This window comes from Haematobia irritans, chromosome 4 (assembly GCF_050003625.1).
Source record: "Haematobia irritans isolate KBUSLIRL chromosome 4, ASM5000362v1, whole genome shotgun sequence".
Classification (NCBI taxonomy): domain Eukaryota; kingdom Metazoa; phylum Arthropoda; class Insecta; order Diptera; family Muscidae; genus Haematobia; species Haematobia irritans.
In genome coordinates, this window is record NC_134400.1 from 40,718,090 (window position 1) to 40,741,331 (window position 23,242).

The 23,242-nt window shown below is 27.2% G+C and overlaps 1 protein-coding gene across 2 annotated transcripts in view; it reads left to right on the forward strand.

Annotated features, from left to right (window-relative positions):
- Positions 1-1,745: 1,745 nt before the first annotated feature.
- Positions 1,746-23,242, forward strand: part of LOC142232885 (uncharacterized) — a 30,972-nt gene continuing 9,475 nt past the window's right edge. Inside the window, exons 1-3 of one of the 2 annotated variants that reach the window (XM_075303595.1) lie at positions 1,746-1,937; positions 10,866-11,196; positions 14,787-15,189. In XM_075303595.1, the coding sequence (XP_075159710.1) occupies positions 14,893-15,189 (297 nt within the window). In that variant the 5' untranslated portion in view covers positions 1,746-1,937; positions 10,866-11,196; positions 14,787-14,892. The remainder of the gene's footprint in view (positions 1,938-10,865; positions 11,197-14,786; positions 15,190-23,242) is intronic. The other variant, XM_075303594.1, reaches the window with a different exon arrangement.

Consider the following 23,242-nt stretch of genomic DNA (forward strand, 5'->3'; position numbering starts at 1 on the left):
TAGAAATACAATTTTGATAAAATTTTCTATAGAAGTAAGACTTGACAAAATTTTCTATGGAAATAAAATTTTGATAACTTTTTTACAAAAATGAAATTTTGACAAAATTTTCTATAAAAATAAAATTTTACCAAATTTTCTGTAAAAAATAAAGTGTTTACCAAATTTTCGATAAGAATAAAATGTTTAACAAAATTTTCTATAGAAATAAAATTTTCTGTAAAAATATAATTTTCTATAGAAATAAAATTTTGACAAAATTTTTTATAGAAATAAAATTTTGACAAAATTTTCTGTAAAAAAGAAAATGTTTACCAAAATTTCGATAAGAATAAAATGTTTAACAAAATTTCTATAGAAATAAAATTTTGACAAAATTTTCTGTAGAAATAAAATGTTCTATAGAAATAAAATTTTGACAAAATTTTCTATAGAAATAAAAATTTGACAAAATTTTCTATAGAAAAAAAAAAACTAACGTTACTCGATATGGTTGTGTTTATACATTTAAAAGCGGCGCTTAAAAGATTCCAAAACAATGCTTTATTATAAGATTATTTTTGAGTGTAAATACAAAAATAAAAACTTTCCTATAGGAAATCGAATATCCTTCCTCCATTACCCTACTCTTTTTGATGAGAGGTCACTTTAATTATACTATTAAGAAAATCTATGATTTTCGATCTAAGAAGCAAAATAGTTTAGAGATATCTGTCACTTGTTGGAGAGGGGGAGTAGACACTCTCTCTCTCTCTCGACATTTCCAATCTTCCTTAAATGTGCTGTTTTATTGTTGCTTTATTTTATTTTGATTTGCCGAAAAACAAAAATTTTCCCCCATTTCCATTATTTATCAGTGTTAGAGCATTGTTGTTGTAGTTGTTGCCGCCACTCACCTCATTAAAGCAGATTAGCGAGAGATAATGCAAACGCAAAATTAAAAGAAAGCAAAAACAACAAACACCCATGTGAATACGTACGTGAGTGTGTGGTGACCAAAACCAAAATGTCTCTTGTGAAAGTACAACAACAAATTACAAATTTGCTCAAAAACTAAGGCAACAACAACAATAGCATAGGAGAATGATTAGATTTTTTTCAGCTTCTTCAATAGTTTTTCACCAAAGTAGCAAAACATACATAACAAAAAAAAAAACAACAAGTAAATATAGGCGGTTCAAAACGAATCTTAAGTGCCCTTCAATTTGCACAATGTTAAGAATGAATTTCTTTAAAGAAATTTTAATTAAACGATAGTTCATAACTCTTCTTGTTACCTATTTTGCTTGGAAAATCCTTAAAGGAAATGCAGAATCGTTATATCAAATATTTGTTTAGTGTATAGACTATCAAAATAATTGATTTCTTTAATTAACTTAGTTGTCATCCTATTCACTTGAAATTAGGAATTTGAAAAATTAATACATATTTAACCACAAAAGAAGTTATAGCTCCTCCCCTGATCCCATAAAAAACTGGCAATATTTCTTTTTTTGTCATTAAAGTGACATTAGCTTTCCCATTAAAACGGTTGATCATTCTACACTGATCAAGAATGTTGATGTGTTGCAAACTATATGGCAAACTTAAAATACGGCCAATGCTATGATCGAGGGTATAAAAATAAAATAGAAAAAAGGGGCACAAATGTATTGGACATTTAGGAAAATCTCCAACGTCCTCCTGAGACAAAATAAGATTGAAGATTTCTTTTTTGGCAAATTAGAAGTGAGCAAACACGATACAAAGGTGGACACGTAGTGATATAAAAAATTTTTGAAAACGTAACGGATTTACAATAGTGAAAAAAAATGAATAAAAAGATTATGAACATTCATTAAGGAAAATATAAAACGCTTATAATTTTTTTTATTAAAATACTACGGGGAAATTTTTGCCATAACAAATAATTAAGAAAAATCAAAATCAAAGAAAAGGTGAAGATTCATAAATAAAAAAGTGATAATTTTTTTATAAAAAGAAAAAAAAACACAACATTTATTTATTGATTATTAATTTCCACAATCCCTTAAGTGTCAGTAATAAATATGTTTGTGAGTGTTGGTGTTTGCTTGTGGTTTTTGTTTTAACATTTTCATATTGCAAAAAATTTTAATTTAATGATTTTTTTTCGTATAATAATAAACATAAAATATAAATTAAAAACCCAACAATGAATTAAAAAAAGAAAAAAAAACATCATTCATGAATAATTAATTACAGTACTTAAAATACACTCGAGTTAATTGTTTTTGTTTTTTTTTTTGTGTAAAATATAAAATCCACAAACCAGCAAAAAAAAATCTTTAAAAATTCCCAAAATAAAAAAAAATATGCAATACCAAACCAAAAGAAAGTTCTATTTTTAAGAAGAAATTTCGTTCGGGCACAGAAACCAGAAATATATAACTACAGCAATGAGTATGTCGTCTAATATCTGGAGAATATGATTCAGCCACAAGAGTTTCAACCAAATGTCAAACAATCACAATAATAAAATAAAGACAAAAACAACAACAACAACACTAATATATTGATGGTCACATGAGAAAAATCCCAGAAAGAAACAATAAAATCGCTAGCTAGTATTTTAGTCAAGGCGAATTTCGGATGCCCTACACCATGGATCGATTATAAGAAACAAAATTTGTATGGTGAGAGTCATGGATAACTAGCATTCCAGCTCAAGTTGATCAATGCCAACATTGATTTGAAGATGTGATAAATAAGGGTCATTGCCCAATTTCAAATAAAGCCAGTTTAGGTGATAAATACAAAATTTTCTATAGAAATAAAGTATTGATAAAATTTTCTATAGAAATAAAATGTTGACAAAATATTCTATAGAAATAAAGTTTTAACAAAATTTTCTATAGAAATAGAATTTTCAGAAAATTTTCTGTAGAAATAAAATTTTTACAAAATTTTCTATAGAAATAATATTTTGAGAAAATTTTCTTCAGCAATAAAACTTGTAAAAATTTTATTTCTATAGAACATTTTGTCAAAAATTTTTTTTCTATAGAAAATTTTGCCAATTTTTTTTCTATAGAAAATTTGGTCAACATTTTATTTCTATAGAAAATTTTGTCAAAATTTTATTTCTATAGAAAATTTTGTCAAAATTTTATTTCTATAGAAAATTTTGTCAAAATTTTATTTCTATAGAAAATTTTGTCAAAAATTTATTCCTATAGAAAATTTTGTACAATTTTTTTTTCTATAGAAAATTTTGTCAAAATTTTATTTCTATAGAAAATTTTGTCAAAATTTTATTTCTATAGAAAATTTTGCCAAAATTGTATTTATATAGAAAATTTTGTCCCATAGAAAATTTTGCCAAAATTGTATTTATATAGAAAATTTTGTGAGAATTTTTTTCTGTAGAAATTTTTTTCACAATTTTTTTGCTATAGAAAATTTTGTCAAAATTTTATTTCTATAGAAAATTTTGTCAAAATTTTATTGCTATTGAAAATTTTGTCAAAATTTTATTTCTATAGAAAATTTTGCCAAAATTTTATTTATATAGAAAATTTTGTGAGAAATTTTTTTCTATAGAAAATTTTGCCAAAATTGTAGTTATATAGAAAATTTTGCCAAAATTTTATTTCTATTGAAAATTTTGCAAAATTTTGTTTCTATAGAAAATGTTGTCAAAATTTTATTTCTATAGAAAATTTTGACAAAATTTTATTTCTATAGAAAATTTTGTCAAAATTTTATTTCTATAGAAAATTTTGTAAAAATTTTATTTCTATAGGAAATTTTGTCAAAATTTTATTTCGATAGAAAATTTTGTCAAAATTTTATTTCGATAGAAAATTTTGTCAAAATTTTATTTATATAGAAAATTTTGCCAAAATTGTATTTATATAGAAAATTTTGTGAGAATTTTTTCTATAGAAAATATTGGCAAAATTTTGTTTCTATAGAAAATTTTGTCAACATTTTATTTCTATAGGAAATTTTGTCAAAATTTTATTTCGGTAGAAAATTTTGTCAAAATTTTATTTCAATAGAAAAGATTTGTCAAAATTTTATTTCTATAGAAAATTTTGTCCAAATTTTATTGCTACAGAAAATTTTGTCAAAATTTTATTTCTATAGAAAATTTTGTGAGAAATTTTTTTCTATAGAAAATTTTGCTAAAATTGTAGTTATATAGAAAATTTTGCCAAAATTTTATTTCTATAGAAAATTTTGCAAAATTTTGTTTCTTTAGAAAATGTTGTCAAAATTTTGTTTCTATAGAAAATTTTGCCAAAATTTTATTTCTATAGAAAATGTTGGCAAAATTTTATTTCTGTATAAAATTTTGTCAAATTTTTATTGCTATAGAAAATTTTGTCAAAATTTTATTTCTATAGAAAATTTTGCCAAAATTGTATTTATATAGAAAATTTTGACAAAATTGTATTTATATACAAATTTTTGTCAAAATTTTATTTCTATAGAAAATTTTGTCAAAATTTTATTTCTATAGGAAATTTTGTAAAAATTTTATTTCGATAGAAAATTTTGTCAAAATTTTATTTCGATAGAAAAGTTTTGTCAAAATTTTATTTCTATAGAAAATTTTGCCAAAATTGTATTTCTATAGAAAATTTTGCCAAAATTTTATTTCTATAGAAAATTTTGTACAAATTTTTTTTCTATAGAAAATTTTGTCAAAATTTTATTTCTATAGAAAATTTTGTCAAAATTTTATTTCTATAGAAAATTTTGTCAACATTTTATTTCTATAGAAAATGTTGTCAAAAATTTATTTCTATAGAAAAATTTGTACAAAATTTTTTTCTATAGAAAATTTTGTCAAAATTTTATTTCAATAGAAATTTTTGTCAAAATGTTATTTCTATAGAAAATTTTGTCAAAATTTTATTTCTATAAAAATTTTGCCAAAATTGTATTTATATAGAAAATTTTGCCAAAATTGTATTTATATAGAAAATTTTGTCAAAATTTTATTTCTATAGAAAATTTGGTCAAAATTTTATTTCAATAGAAATTTTTGTCAAAATTTTATTTCTATAGAAAATTTTGTCAAAATTTTATATCGGTAGAAATTTTTGTCAAAATTTTATTTCTATAGAAAATTTTGTCAAAATTTTATTTCTATAGGAAATTTTGTCAAAATTTTATTTCGATAGAAAATTTTGTCAACATTTTATTTCTATAGGAAATTTTGTCAAAATTGTATTTCGGTAGAAAATTTTGTCAAAATTTTATTTCGATAGAAAAGTTTTGTCAAAATTTTATTTCTATAGAAAATTTTGCCAAAATTGTATTTCTATAGAAAATGTTGCCAAAATTTTATTTCTATAGAAAATTTAGTCAAAAATTTATTTCTATAGAAAATTTTGTACAATTTTTTTTTTCTATAGAAAATTTTGTACAATTTTTTTTCTATAGAAAATTTTGTCAAAATTTTATTTCTATAGAAAATTTTGTCAACATTTTATTTCTATAGAAAATTTTGTCAAAAATTTACTTCTATAGAAAAATTTGTACAAAGTTTTTTTCTATAGAAAATTTTGTCAAAATTTTATTTCTATAGAAAATTTTGTCAAAATTTTATTTCTATAGAAAATTTTGGCAAAACTTTATTTCTATAGAAAATTTTGTCAAAATTTTAGTGCTATAGAAAATTTTGTCAAAATTTTATTTCTATAGAAAATTTTGCCAAAATTGTATTTATATAGAAAATTTTGTCACAATTTTATTTCTATAGAAATTTTTGTCAACATTTTATTTCTATAGAAAATTTTGTCAAAATTTTATTTCTATAGAAAATTTTGTCACAATTTTATTTCTATAGAAAATTTTGTCAACATTTTATTTCTATAGAAAATTTTGTCAAAATTTTATTTCTATAGAAAATTTTGTCAAAATTTTATTTCTATAGAAAATTTCGAATTAATTAAATTTAAGTCCATACATCATACGCATAGATGGCCTCTCTGATTTAGAGTAGGAAAATTTTTATTTCCATAACTCATACGCCTAGATGTTACATACGCTACATAAACCACCAATGTAGTATATTCAAATTGAAGTCGGAACTCATACCTTGAGGTGTAGTTATAGTGAATTTAGTTCTGTAAAAACAAGGTATTGATGGGTGGATGGGCAACAATAAGTGTATCCAAATCCATATAATTTTGTTGGATCACTTATCGTTGTCCGCCACCACTTCGGTTGTATTGTTAAAAAAAAAAAACAAAGATATAAAAAGATATGAGCTCTTGGAAGGACCTACATGGAAATACATTTTTCTTGCAGAAACGAAATCCCTTTTAGCGTTTACTTTACACTTAGATAACGTATATTATTTTTCCTAGCACTTCCATATATACGATACTTGTTTTAATTTGCGAAATAGAACAAATTTTTATAAATAAATAAAAATGTACAACTACAAAACAATGAAAAATACAACAACAACAACAACCATCGAACCAGTCAGCGTAAAATCAACAACAACAAATATCAGCATCCATCTAATGTCACCCATTCAACCAGTCAGCATTATAGCCAGCTAAACCAGCTAGCCAGCCAACCGGCCATTTAAACCAACACCAATTACAATGGCCACAGTAGCAAACATTTCACCATTGCTAAGTCATTAATTGATAGCTGTGATGGTGGTGGTAGTACTTGTACCCAGTACCCATATGAACCGTACCTTTTTTGCTCGAATGTAATCAGCATCATGGTTTTTGTGCTAGTGGTAGATGTAGATGTAAGAAAAAAATATACCGAAAAAAAAAAAACAAAAAACATATATTGGAATGAAGAAAATTCCTTTATTCTGAATTAGATTTCATTTCATTGCATCCATACAAACACACATACATAAACATACATTTGTTTGTAGCTAGGTTTGTACATAAGTAGCAAACGTATGAACCTATACAAATAGTATGCAGAGATGTAATGCCTATAATCTTGTACGTACTTATATGATTATCAGAGTCAGCGACATTCAAGGGAATAGATGGGAGAGCTTTGATGTGTGAAAACCTTTTTTCGATTGCATACAATTATTAGTCAATAACTTAAATACTAGAGAAAGAAAAAGAGGTACAAGTAGTAGTGAGAGTGGAGCTAAAGTTAAATGTGATATATGGCTTAGTGAGTTTGGATCCACATAACTAAAATATCCTACGTTGAAGAGAGAATGTGTGTCGATGAGGGAGAGCGTGTGTGAGCATAAAATATAAGAAACTTAAATACAAATATACAATGAGTCTTAGAGAGTTATTATCAGGTAGAATATTTTTTGGAGATTTTTCCCCACTAAAACTTAGTATAAGTTGCCCAACTTTATTTTGGAAAATGAAAGACAATTTCATAGTTTAGAGCAGGGCTGTGGAGTCGAGTCAATTTTGCTCGACTCCGGCTCCGACTCCGACTCCAGCATTTCTTATTAGCCTCGACTCCGACTCCGGAGTCGACTCCAGGTGGTGAACCTAAATCTCATTTTATTCCAATGGTAATTTTTAGGTGTTAAAGAACTCTACATTTTAATTTCAGGCCAATAAATTAAAATAAGACACAAGACTATATAGAGACCACATAAAAATATGGGTAGATAACAACAATCTCCAGCATATGAATTTATAGAAACAAAAAATTTCAATTTCAACGAATATTGTTTCTATAGAAGTAAAATGGTGAAACATCGATTTATAAATGGTCTATCAGTTATGGACATTAGAGGCCATTAATTTAATGTAAACAATTTCTTGGCAGAGGGTTAATTTAAAATTATAGCTTCCAAGGACATCGGGTGTATATGGAGATTTCTCAAGTAATTATCTCCACACACAAAATCTGGGCCGACGGGAAATTTCCGCATTTATTTATGGATCTCAAATAACTCAAAATTTCTGACAAATCTTATGAAAATTTTAGACTGGGAACAATTTCTTAAAACAAATCGGAGATGGGTTTATATGTAGGTGCTATATCACAAAATTGTCCGGTATGACCCATCTTCGAACTCGACATGCCTGCTAAAAATTCAGAATGTTAGGTTCTACTGCTATATTGCCTTAAAATGTTACCTTTATCAAGAGCATATATAGGGTTAAATATCGATATTAAATATCAAGAGCATATATAGGGTTAATATGTTAAAAATGGACTATAGGTTAGGTTATGTGGCAGCCCGATGTGTCAGGCTCACTTAGACTATTCAGTCCATTGTGATACCAAAGTGGTTAACTTCTTTCTTATGGACTATACAAATGATCAATTCAGCCTATATTCTAGTATAACCTACTCTTTATATCACCGTGAAATTTCACCAATATATGTTAAATACACTTTGAATGGCCTGAAATCCAATACTTCGTTTATCGTTGTTCGATTAAAAACCCTAGTTGAATCTAATTTGTCGAAATATTTCTTTAGTTACAAAGATAAGAAGTGTTTTTCAAATTTTGTTTCGCCGGAGTCGGAGTCGAGCAAAATTTATACGACTCCGGCTCCGACTCCAGCAAAATCTTCAGACTCCGACTCCAAGACTCCGACTCCGGCTCCGACTCCACAGCCCTGGTTTAGAGAGTCAATTTTATGGATAATTAATTTCAAAAGTTTTTGAAAAGAAAATGTCTGAAATAAAAAGTGGAACTCCACTTTGGCTATCCCGGTTATTTATAATTCGTACAAAAAATCATGGTTTTTTCAAATGTGGATGGAATTTTTAGTCAGATAAACCTTAACAAAAGTAAAATTAGAAGCTCGTTTGAGAATGATTCCACTTAAGGGAGACTTTTTTTAAAACTTACGTAAAATTAAATAACTCAAGTTGTTTTTGTATCTGAATTGCCAATTTTGCCATAAAAAATTATTCATTTTGGAAAACAAGGGTAATTTTCTTCAGTGTATTACGCAAAATTTAAAGATCTAACTAAGGATAGTTTTTTTTTATTTTTAAATAAAAATATTACTCAATTAATAACTATAAAAAAGTTTCTTTTAAAGGAAACGAAAATTTGTATGTCATTTATTGGAATGCATAGCTTTTTTTATTTATTTTTTTTTAACCAAATATTTTTGTTTTTGTACCAAAAGAAAGTTTTTTATTTTAATTGGTTGTTTTTTTTTTATTAAAGTGCATAGTTATGAATATGTTTTTTTAATTAAATAGATTTGTTTTTAACCATAAAATATTTTATTTTAATGCTATTTAAATTACGACTTTTTTGCCGTTTTTTTAAATGCAATTGTCGATAATGACAATTTTTGATGAAATTTTATTGGCAGCCCTGGATATTAACCAAAGATCATTAATTGATTGAAGACATGAATTTAGCTTATTTTTCCTCTTTTTCATTGGTACCATACAACGTTCCATGCAACATTTGATCAGTTTCTCTTTTCATTTTGCATTCATAACTTAATTTACTAATTTTTGACAATTTTTTAACTTAAAAAAATAAAATAAAATCACTTCGGATAACATTTTTTTATAATTTGGTGCAATCGACACAGAAATTTGCGAGAACTTTAAAGGAAATAGTTAAATAAAAATTGTAGCCAATAAACCAATAAGTTTAGTGTGGTATTCCTACAAGTATGGAACTCTCTCTCTCTCTCTGGTTTCTGATACTAACACAAGGCACACCACACATCTTCCGTTTCTATGGTCGTTGATATTAACATAATATACTCTCTCTCTCTCTCTCTCTCTCTCTCTCTGGTTTCTGATACTAATACAAGCCACCCCACACATCTTCCTTTTCTATGGTTGTTGATAATAACATAGTAACAATAACATAGTAACAATGACATTAACAATGTCTTATTATATCCCAGCAAAAAAGTAGTGAAAATGATAATTTTGGATCCGGTGTGATCCGATTTCAGTTTTTTGGATGTGAGTTAAAAAATTATGTGATATTGTATCAAATTAAAATTTTTTTATGATTTTGTCGAAATTTTTTCGACAAAATTTAGATAATTTTACCTTTTTATTAATTTTTATTTTTTTATTTTAAACAAAAAACCTAAAATTACCCATTAAAAATATGAAAAAAGCGATATAAAAAAATGGAATGCAAAAAAAACTTCCTGTGTAGTTAAAATTATGATAATTCAAAAAAAAAAAAAAAAAAAAAATATATATATATATATATATATATATATATATATATATATATATATATATATATATATATATATATATATATATATATATATATATATATATATATATATATATATATATATATATATATATATATATATATATATATATATATATATATATATATATATATATATATATATATATATATATATATATATATATATATATATATATATATATATATATATATATATATATATATATATATATATATATATATATATATTTTGAATTATCATAATTTTAACTACACAGGAAGTTTTTTTTGCATTCCATTTTTTTATATCGCTTTTTTTCATATTTTTAATGGGTAATTTTAGGTTTTTTGTTTAAAATAAAAAAATAAAAATTAATAATATACGACATTGAGACCACCTATGCGTATGATGTACGGAGTTTGCATTTATTGAAATGATATAAAGTAAAAAAATAATTTTTTTTGGAAATTTAATTGCATTTTATTTTAAATTTCTCCACAATAGCACGACGCCCCTGCTCTATGATCTGTGACTAAAAAAATATTGAGGTGTCTCCAAGTATTTTACGACGTATTGTGTACCCATTCGAAATCCGAAAAAATCAGAATTTGAAGGAAAAACAAATTGCATACGTTTGATTCAATTTGGCTAAAATACATACTTATAGCTGTCGTTTTTTCTGTTTTTTTTTTTGTTTTTGTTACATGAACCGGTAAAAATAGCAGCCCTCGGACAAAAAACCAACAAAAACATAAGTATCGGAAAACGAACAAGAAGAAAAAGCTGAGACTGCTGAGAAAGCAATATCTCTAAACACTCATGCATTACAAAAATTTATTTGAATATACGACCAGTGACACAAAAACAACAACAACAATAACTAGATATAATCCAATGTAATGAGAAGATGAAAATTCAGACAACAAAAGCAACAACACCATAATTTTGTTTTTGGCGGACAAAGAACTAAGTTACACTGTAGTAGCCAGCATAGCCAGCCAGCCAGCCAGCCAGCCAGCCAGCCAGCCAACCATCCAAACAGATAGACAATTAAAGGTACATTGACAAATATACAGCAACAAATGAAATAACAACAACAATATACAAACGCAGACAAAATAGTGAATAACAAATTAAAAAAAAAAACATAAACTGAAAGAAAGCAATAACTAACAAAATGGAATTGCAACGAATGCAAGGCAATGAAATTTGAGAAAGTGAATATCGCAAAAATGTCTTTAGAAATACAAAATTATTTTATATAATTTTTTTGTAATTTTTTAGAATATTAATCACTCATTTTCATAAAAGAAAAAATTAACTAAAAGTAGAAAATATGATTGACAGTAAATCATTACAATAATGACCACTCCGTAGTTCCTTCCTACTATACTGGAGAATTGCACAACTGGAGCAGACTATACAGATTAATACTTCACTCAATGGTGTTAGTAAACAAATTTCATAGTTTGTGATCATAAGTTATTGGGAATGGGAATAAACATGGAAATAAATATGTCCTTTTTTGGCCGACCATAGACATTGCTTACTTCATTGTAGGGTTGCGTTTGTATATATTTCTCTCTCTCTCTCTCTCTCTCTCTCTCAATTCCTTTACATTACTCGCAGTAAAAGTAGTAAATGAGAGAAATGTCTAGAATTCTCTCAGAGTACAATAGGTCATTAAAACAACGGTAAATGTGGGTACTAAGCAGTGTTGCCAGGTTGGGGGTTTCCCCCCAAATTTAGGGAGTTTTTAACCGTTTGGGGGATTTTTAGGGGTAACTTTTATTTGGGGGGTTTTTTAGGGGCAAAAAATATTTAACATCCAATAAAGTGAAACAATTCTCAACCAAATTCGGAAAACATACGAGGGAGATCAGCACAAATCCCTCGATATAAGCAAGTATGCATTAGGATAGCTTTCGCTACTCTTTTCAAGTGCTTCCTTTGAAAGGGCATTTCTAATATTCGACACGGTTAAAAACAAATTAAGAACCCGTATCTTAACTTTAACAACTGAAAGCATTTTAAGAGTTAAATATTCATTACATTATTCCATAAATTCCTTACACTTACAAGTGAAACGATTAAATTATTTACTTCCAACAAATCATACAATGCAAAGGGAGCACATTTAAACATTTTTAATGCATATACTGAATTTAACTTTTGTTGATTTGATTTGATTTTGAATTAATTTCCCAGAAAAAAAAAGCGTCGCCAAAAAATGTTCTTTTTGGATCCGGAAGTGGAGCAAAATTGGCGCAGAAGCGATGAATTTAACATGGGCTTATCATAGGACAGATGTCCACCATTTCATCAGCCCTTGCACTGAATTTGAATCATTTTTAGGGTGTGATCTGAATTCAGTGTTTTGGATGTGCATTAAAAAATTTTGTGGTATTTTGCCAAATAAATAATTTTTATTATTTTTTATGATTTCTAATACATTCTAAAGCTTGTCTGAAACGTTTGGATTCATCATTTTTACCGACAAAATTTGAATAATTTGTTCCATTTTATTAATTTTTACCCTGTTTTTAATCTATTTGAAACAAAACAAGTTAAAATAACCCATTAAAAATATGAAAAAACCGCACCAAACAGTCATTTTTGGAAGTGCTTTTAATGTTATGCCTTTAGAAGAACTTCCAAATTTGTTTGCTGGGTGTGAATTGAAACATTTATTCATTGAATTATTTTCTCCTATCTGATTTTTTAATTGATATACATATTATATTTTTAGATATTTTTTTCTTTTTTTGTAAAATTGAATTTTTGATGTGCATTACTATAGTATTAATTTTTACAAATTTGGGAAGCCCATTTTTACCTATTTGCATTACTAAAAAATTTTTAAGGGTTTTTGAAAAAAAATTTGTACAATTTGGGGGTTTTTTACTTAAGATTTGGGGGGAAGATTCCAAAATCACCTGGCAACACTGGTACTAAGTTCGAGTTTAGCAAAAAACAAAAATAAATCTGAAAAAGAAAATGAAATTGTATCTTTTTTGTCAAAGTTTTATTTCTATTAAAAATTTTATTTCTTTAGATAATTTTGTCACAATTTTATTTTTCTAGAAAATTTTACTTCTATTAAAAATTTTGTCAAAAAATTATTTCTATAGAAAATTTTATCAAAATTTTATTTCTTTAGAAAATGTTGTCAACATTTTATTTTCATAAAAAATTTCTCCAAAATTTTATTTCTATAGCAAATTTTGCCAATTTTTTTTTTTTAGAAAATTCTATTTCTACAAAGAATTTTGTCAAATAACTTTTTATTTCTATAGAAAATTTTGTCAAAATTCTATTTCTATAGAATATTTTGCCAAAGTTTTGTTTCTATGGAAAATTTATCAACATTTTATTTCTATTGAAAATTTTGCCAAAATTTTATTTCTGTAAAAAATTTTGTTAAAATTTAATTTCTATAGAAAATTTTGCCAAAATTTTATTTTTATAGAAAATTTTGTTAAAATTTTATTTCTATACTAAATTTTGTCAAAATTTTATTTCTATAGAAAATTTTGTCAAAATTTTATTTTTATAGAAAATTATGCCAAAATTTAATTTCTATAGAAAATTTTATCAAAAAATTAATTTTTATAGAAATTTTTTTCAAAATTTTTTTCCTATAGAAAATTTTGTCAAAATTTGATTCCTATAGAAAATTCGGTCAAAATTTTGTCAAGATTGTATTTCCATAAAAATTTTGTCAATTTTTTTTTTAGAAAAATTTGTCAACATTTTATTTTGTCAAAATATTATTTCTATAGAAAATTTTGTGAAAATTTTATTTCTATGGAAAATTTTGTCAAAATTTTATTTCTATAGAAAATTTTGTGAAAATTTTATTTCTATGGAAAATTTTGTCAAAATTTTATTTCTATAGAAAATTTTGTGAAAATTTTATTTTTATAGAAAATTTGTCAAAATTTTATTTCTATAGACGAATAACACAAAACGAAATTTTCAAAAACTCATCTGGGTGTCTGGGTGTCAGAAACATTTTCGACGCTGAGAGGGACGGGTCATCTGTTTGTTGAGTATCTATGATTTATATCATTGCATGCTCAAGTTTTTTATATTCCCGCTTTCTCAATTTTATTTTCGGTGTTTTGTTATACTTGTGGAACAAATTATACCTATTAACTAGTAGGAACATAACTATTATTTACGCTCAAAATTGTTTCTCTAGAAATACCCGACGACGAGTTCTGCGACTATGACTACGGTTGGCCATCTTTTCCTCTTGACGGCCCGATCGGCTTATACGACGTCTCCTCAACAAAAACAAGTCGATTGATTAAGTGTCATTTTGATGTGAATTCTATTTGATTCTGCATATATTTCATCATCATGTTCAAAGCTATTTGACATCTCATGTTTGGGGTGCTCTCTCACTCTCTTTCTCTCTTGCTTTGAGCTCTTTGCCATACCAAAGGAATTGTGTGGCATTAACACATCGTAAATATAACTAATGACCATCTAAAACATTTAATTATATCGTTGTGATGATTAATTGTCATAATTTGTATAATTTAAAATAAAAATTTTATATGATAAAATAAAAAAAAAATAAAAAATATGATGTATTGATTGAAAAGTATTTATAGGATTTTCTTTATTTCTTTTTTCAGACTTCTCACTTTTAATTTAGAAATTTGCTTTATGTTTAATTAATCGCAAGCCGACGATAACCAATACAGACAACTCGTATGTAAAAAACCAAGAAGACAAAAAATTATGGAACATAACAATGCCGGTTCTGGAACAAATATGCGATCACCACGTGGTGCTGAACAAATAGCGCAAAAATTTCAGGAGCAATCACAACAAAAGCCATCAACACCAATACAAGCACAATCGACGACACATCATCAGTTCTCTCAATCCCCTCACCAACAACAGTCCCAGCAGCAATCTCAACAACAACAACAATCACATCACCATCGCACACAATCACCGCAGACATCACAACAACAACAACAAACAAATAATGAACATCAACAGCAGTTTTGTTTGAGATGGCACAATCATCAGGTAAAATCAAAATTTTATTTATTTAAAAATTTATTAGACAATATGTTTGTGTGGATTTTTTATTTTTATTTGCTTTGAGTGCGGGGGCAAATGTTTATTCGTTGATTTGGTCATTATTGGAGATTTATGTTGATACAATTTTATTGGATTTATACCACAACCATAGGGGAACACTAGAGAAAGATTTTTGCTAAATTGCACTGAAAGTAATTAAGTACTCTACTGTACTAAAATTGTACTCTAATGCCTTAAAATTGTAGACATGTACAACAAGGATTACACCTTAGTGCATTAAGGACATCTGGAACTATTTTTCATAACATTTTTCTATTATTTTATGGTAGGGATTTGGTAAATATACGAATGGTAGCGTTCTGGCAGGTCTGTAGGTTAGATAGATTTTGCAAAACATTCCTCTAAGAGGTATTTCACAAATTTGCTATAGAAACAAAATTTTGACAAAATTTTCTATAGAAATAAAATTTTGAAAAAATTTTCTATAGAAATAAAATTTTGACAAAATTTTCTATAGAAATAAAATTTTGACAAAATTTTCTATAGAAATAACATTTGACAAAATTTTGTTTAGAAATAAAATTTTGACAAAAATATCTATGGAAATAAAATTGTGACAAAATTTTATATAGAAATAAAATTTATTTCGGCATAAGCCGGCTATCAATGTAAAACCTTTTTTCGGATGGTTCAAGTGTGGTTTATAGTTGGGTTTAATGAACTGCCTGAATTTATTCTGATAATTGGTTGATAGTTTTGCTGCAAGTAGGGGATGCTGATGAGGAATGTGGTAATTCCGAAACATTCGTCCACCCAACCATCTTGCAGTCTATAGGTCTTTGCCCAAATAAATTTGACAAACATTCTTTTCATCTGTTGGTTATGCTACACTTGTAGTTTAGTCAATATATGGTTTTAAGCTGCAATAAAAAACAACAACAATGCGAAATAAAATTTTGGAAAAATTTTCTATAGAAATATAATTTTGACAAAATTTTCTATACACGCAAAGAAATAAAAAAGAAATAAAACGTTTGGAAAACGTGTACCGAAAACGTTTTTCTTTTGTTAGAGTTTTTTGAATTGCTTCGAAAATTTTAAACTTTTATCACCAAAAAAATTCGTTTGTTACAAAATTTTTATTTTTTCAATAAAAAAAGTTATTTTTGAAACAACAACACAGTCCATTTCGTTTATATAAAACACTGTTCTTTTCTGACTTTAGGTCTTTAATAAGACACATTTTACAGTTCAAAATTTAATATACCACCGTGGTGCAATGGTTAGCATGCCCGCCTTGCATACACAAGGTCGTGAGTTCGATTCCTGCTTCGACCGAACACCAAAACGTTTTTTAGCGTTGGATTATCCCACCTCAGTAATGCTGGTGACATTTCTGAGGGTTTCAAAGCTTCTCTAAGTGGTTTCACTGCAATGTGGAACGCCGTTCGGACTCGGCTATAAAAAGGAGGTCCCTTGTTATTGAGCTTAACATGGAATCGGGCAGCACTCAGTGATAAGAGAGAAGTTCACCAATGTGGTATCACAATGGACTGAATAGTCTAAGTGAGCCTGATACATCGGTCTGCCACCTAACCTAACCTAACCTTCTACAATGTTATGTTGAACTTTTTTTCGGAATCTTCCGAACATCTGGAATACATGTAAAAAAAAAAAAACAAAACAAAAAAAACTTTGGTCGAAGCAGGGATCGAACCCACGACCCTTGGCATGCAAGTCGGACGTAGCAACCGCTGCTCCACGGTGCCAAACTAAATGTTTGTTTCTGTTAAATAAACTTTGTTTATTCGGTTCGTGGGCGCCGCAAGCTATGCTATATAAATATAACTTATATGGATATATATCTATTGATGACCATAACAGGTACATAGCTAAGTGGTTAGTGTGTTGGTTTACAAAGTGCATGGTCCGCGGTTCGATTCTCCGTCCAGGCGAAAGGTAAAAGAAATTTATAAATCTTATAATTTCTTCTACATTGTTGGTATTGCAGGAAAAGGTGTTAAGAACTAAAAAACCTCGTGGATGTGAGAAAGACGTGAGGGAAAATGCAATTAGCAAGAAAACAATGTTTTTTTTTTTTTGGTTTGTCTTCATGAAATTGTTTTTACATCCTGGAAAAGAATAAACGTTTATCACAAAAAGTATATACTTTTCTTCCAAATACACTTCCTTACAGCGAAAAATAAATGAGAAACGAACTTTGTTTGACTAAAATTTCGTTTGGGAGGAAAGAATTACACTTAGACCTCGCTTTGCGTCGTAAATACGTTCCAAAAAAATACGACGCAAACTGAAACGACGCAAAGTGAGTGAAAATTGTAGACAGATAACAACGCAACTTCGAAAATCTAACGACAAGTGAAAAGTGAAATGTAGTAATAATTCAGAAGCGACGCAACTTCTAAACAACGCAAAACGAAACTACGCAAAGCGAGGTCTAGGTGTATTTTTTTGCGTGTAGAAATAACATTTTGACAAAATTTTCTATAGGAATAAAATTTTAACAAAATTTCCTATAGAAAAACATTTTGACATAATTCTCTATAGAAATAAAATTTTGATAAAATTTTCTATAGAAATATAATTTTGACAAAATTTTCTATGGAAATAACATTTTGACAAAATTTTCTATAGGAATAAAATTTTGACAAAATTTTCTATAGAAATACATTTTGACAAAATTTTCTATAGGAATAAAATTTTGACAAAATTTTCTATGGAAATAAAATTTTGATAAAATTTTCTATAGAAATAAAATTTTGACAAAATTTTCTATAGAAAAACATTTTGACAAATTTTTCTATAGAAATAAAATTTTGATAAAATTTTCTATAGAAATAACATTTGACAAAATTTTCTATAGGAATAAAATTTTGACTAAATTTTCTATAGAAATAACATTTTGACAAAATTTTCTATAGAAAAACATTTTTACAAAATTTTCTTAGAAATAAAATTTTGATAAAATTTTCTATAGAAATAAAATTTTTGGAAAAATTTTTTATAGAAATATAATTTTGACAAAATTTTCTATAGAATTAACATTTTGACAAAATTTTCTATAGAAATAACAAAATTCTGTATAGAAATAAAATTTTGACAAAATTTTCTATACACGCAAAGAAAAAAAACGTTTGGAAAACGTGTACCGAAAACGTTTTTCTTTTGTTAGAGTTTTTTGAATTGCTTCGAAAATTTTAAACTTTTATCACCAAAAAAATTCGTTTGTTACAAAATTTTTATTTTTTCAATAAAAAAAGTTATTTTTGAAATAACAACACAGTCCATTTCGTTTATATCAAACACTGTTCTTTTCTGACTTTAGGTCTTTAATAAGACACATTTTACAGTTCAAAATTTAATATAGTACAATGTAATGTTGAATATTTTTTCGGAATCTTACGAATATATCAGGAATATATGTAAAAAAAAAAACAAAAGCAAAAAAAAACTTTGGCCGAAGCAGGGATCGAACCCACGACCCTTGGCATGAGAGTCGGACGTAGCTACCACTGCTCCACGGTGCCAAACTAAATGTTTGTTTCTGTTAAATAAACTTTGTTTATTCGGTTCGTGGGCGCCGCAAGCTATGCTATATAAATATAACTTATATTGATATTTATCTATTGATGACCATAGCAGGTACATAGCTCAGTGATTAGTGTGTTGGCTTACAATGTGCATGGTCCGCGGTTCGATTCTCCGTCCAGGCGAAAGGTAAAAGAAATTTATAAAATCTTATAATTTCTTCTACATTGTTGGTATTGCAGGAAAAGGTGTTAAGAACTAAAAAACCTCGTGGATGTGAGGAAGACGTGAGGGAAAATGCAATTAGCAAGAAAACAATGTTTTTTTTGGTTTGTCTTCATGAAATTGTTTTTACATCCTGGAAAAGAATAAACGTTTATCACAAAAAGTATATACTTTTCTTCCAAATACACTTCCTTACAGCGAAAAGCAAATGAGAAACGAACTTTGTTTGACTAAAATTTCGTTTGGGAGGAAAGAATTACACTTAGACCTCGCTTTGCGTCCCAGATACGTTCCAAAAAAATACGACGCAAACTGAAACGACGCAAAGTGAGTTATGAGTTTCTATGGCAAACCATGCAAAATTGTAGACAGATAACAACGCAACTTCGAAAATCTAACGACAAGTGAAAAGTGAAATGTAGTAATAATTCAGAAGCGACGCAACTTCGAAACAACGCAAAACGAAACTACGCAAAGCGAGGTCTAGGTGTATTTTTTTGCGTGTAGAAATAACATTTTTGACAAAATTTTCTATAGGAATAAAATTTTAACAAAATTTCCTATAGAAAAACATTTTGACATAATTTTCTATAGAAATAAAATTTTGATAAAATTTTCTATAGAAATATAATTTTGACCAAATTTTCTATAGGAATAAAATTTTGACAAATTTTTCTATAGAAAAACATTTTGACAAAATTTTCTATAGGAATAAAATTTTGATACAATTTTCTATAGAAATAAAATTTTGATACAATTTTCTATAGAAATAACATTTTGACCAAATTTTCTATAGAAATAACATTTTGACCAAATTTTCTATAGAAATAACATTTTGACAAAATTTTCTATAGAAAAACATTTTGACAAATTTTTCAATAGAAATAAAATTTTGATAAAATTTTCTATAGAAATAAAATTTGTGGAAAAATTTTCTATAGAAATATAATTTTGACAAAATTTTCTATAGAAATAACATTTTGACAAAATTTTCTATAGGAATAAAACTTTGACAAAATTTTCTATAGAAAACCATTTTGACAAAATTTTCTATAGAAATAAAATTTTGATAAAATTTTCTATAGAAATAAAATTTTTGGAAAAATTTTCTATAGAAATATAATTTTGACAAAATTTTCTACATAAATAAAAATTTAACAACATTTTCTATAGAAATAAAATTTTGACAAAATTTTCAACAGAAATAAAATTTTTGGAAAAATTTCCTAAAGAATTATAATTTTGACAAAATTTTCTATAGAAACACATTTTGACAAAATTTTCTATAGAAATAAAATTTTGATAAAACTTTCTATAGAAATAAAATTTTTGGAAAATTTTTCTATAAAAATATAATTTTGACAAAATTTTCTATAGAAATAACATTTTGACAAAATTTTCTATAGAAAAACAAAACAAACAAAATTTTCTATAGAAATAAAATTTTTGGAAAAATTTTCTATAAAAATATAATTTTGACAAAATTTTCTATAGAAATAACATTTTGACACAATTTTCTATAGAAATAAAATTTTGACAAAATTTTCTATAGAAAAACATTTTTACAAAATTTTCTTAGAAATAAAATTTTGATAAAATTTTCTATAGAAATAAAATTTTTGGAAAAATTTTTTATAGAAATATAATTTTGACAAAATTTTCTATAGAATTAACATTTTGACAAAATTTTCTATAGAAATAAAATTTTGACAAAATTCTGTATAGAAATAAAATTTTGACAAAATTTTCTATAGAAATGAAATGAAAAGGGTATAGGTAAACGTTTTTGGAATTTCTGGGACCGAAGATCACTACTTTTACGTCGCATTTCCTCTTAACATTGTCCCTTAGAAAATTGTATTTTAAGCATTCTAGATATAGCCACAGGTAGAAAAGATCTAGGCAATGGCCACATACATACAAGAGTGTCGTCTATTCATGTGTTTCGTATACTAAATGTTCTTCATTATATCCAAAATATGTCCACAATTTTTCCCACAGCAATTATTTTTGGCACTTCTTGAAAATTGCAACAACGAAATCACATCTAACCAAGCAGACAACAACTTATCCAAATATTATTAAATCTCATTTGGACAGACATACATTCGAAATTCGAAAAACTGTCCAAATATTTTCGTACACATTCATTTTCAAATGCATTCAATTTTTGACAAGATAGTTGTTGTTGTCACTTTCCATCCTTCGCAAGGTTTTTTCGTTTTTGGATTTTGGATTTTGTTTGGCAATTACGAATAAGGGATGCCATTTGAGTTTTTCAGAATGCTGGGATTTTTCTTTTTAATTCGCAAAAATGCCTGGAAGTCACCGGAATTAATCTGTCAGCTGCACGATTTAGAAATTAGTTTAAGCAGAAATTGGTTATAATACAATCATCCACACGGCAGATCGACTCAATAGGTTTAGTGACTCTAAAAATAGAAGTCTCAGATGACTAAGGTCGAAGCAGTCCAAATTCAGACCGAAGTCTTAGTGATTGAACTGCAGAGCAATCTTGACTCCGGAATTTTACTGCTTTTGTTTTTATACCCTCCACCATAGGATGGGAGTATATTAACTTTGTCATTCCGTTTGTACCACATCGAAATATTGCTCTAAGACCCCATAAAGTATATATATTCTGGGTCGTGGTGAAATTCTGAGTCGATCTGGGCATGCCCGTCCGTCCATCTGTTGAATTTACGCTAACTTCCGAACGAAACAAGCTATCGACTTGAAACTTGACACAAGTAGTTGTTATTGATGTAGGTCGGATGGTATTGCAAAAGAAGCAAATTTCATCCGATCAGGCTGAAATTTGGTACATGGTGTTAGTATATGGTCTCAAACAACCATGCAAAAATTGGTCCACATCCACCCATAATTATATATAGCCCCCATATAAGCCGATCCCCAGATTTGACCTCCGGAGCCTCTTAGAGTAGCAAAATTCATCCGATCCGGTTGAAATTTGGTACGTGGTGTTAGAATGTGGTCTTTAACATACACGCAAGAATTGGTCCATATCGGTCCATAATTATATGTAGCCCCCATATAAACCGTTCCCCAGATTTGATCTCCGGAGCCTCTTGGAGGAGCAAAATTCATCCGATCCGGTTGAAATTTGCAACGTGGTGTTAGTATAAGACCGCTAATAACCATGCCAAAATTGGTCCATACGTTGTCAGAATTTTATTTTGTCAAAATTTTATTTCTATAGAAACTTTAAACTTAAGTATATACGTATTTAATCGGCCTTTTTTAGTTTAATATATACCACGTATGGACTATGTGGTATATATTATGGTGTTAGGAAGTTTTAAGATACCTTGCCATCGGCTTCAGTAGAAGTTTCTACGCAATCCATGGTGGAGGGTACATAAGCTTCGGCCTGGCCGAACTTACGGCCGTATATACTTGTTTATTCTTTAATGTTTAATTCCAGAAATTACAATACGCTGTCTCCATTGACATCCCTAAAGCAATAAGACCTCTATGGGCACATAGACAAAGGGACGGACAGATATAGGCGAATAGTAGATGGATTGCTTGGTTGACCGGCCGGCGGCCAAAAGATATATAAATACTTTCATTTGCGGATGTATTTCTAATTTCCAAAAGATTTTGTTTTTGGATTTAATGTACTATATATTTTTACAAGACAATTTTTGGAAACTGTCCCATAGCAAATTAGCAGGAAAAAACAAGTTCTGGTCAACGACAATAATGAGAAAGGAGAACAGAAGTGGAAGACATTGTGATATATGGATGCTGATGTTCGGCATTTCTGCCAGAGATCGCTTGGCTTGCGAATTTTAAAAATAAAAAATCCATGTGCCAACAAATTTTTCCCAAATGTGGCCATTAAACTAACACTACTCTCGTTATTTGCACTCCACAACATACACAGAAAGAAAATAGGGTATACTATAGAAAATTTTCTCAAAATTTTATTTCTGTAGAAAATTTTCAAAAAGTTTTATTTCTATAGAAAATTTTGTCAAAATTGTATTTCTATAGAAAATTTTCTGACAATTTTTTTTCTACACAGAAAAAATTTACGTAGTTAAACTAACGCTAAATTAAACTTATTTTTGTTGCAAAAAAAAAAATATTTGTTTGTAGTTAAATTTTATTATTTTTTTTTGCGAAATTTTCCACAGACCAATGAAAATTTCGTTTTTATACCCTTCACCACTACTGTGGTACAGGGTATAATAAGTTTGTGCATTTGTATGTAACGCCAAGAAGGAGTAATCATCAA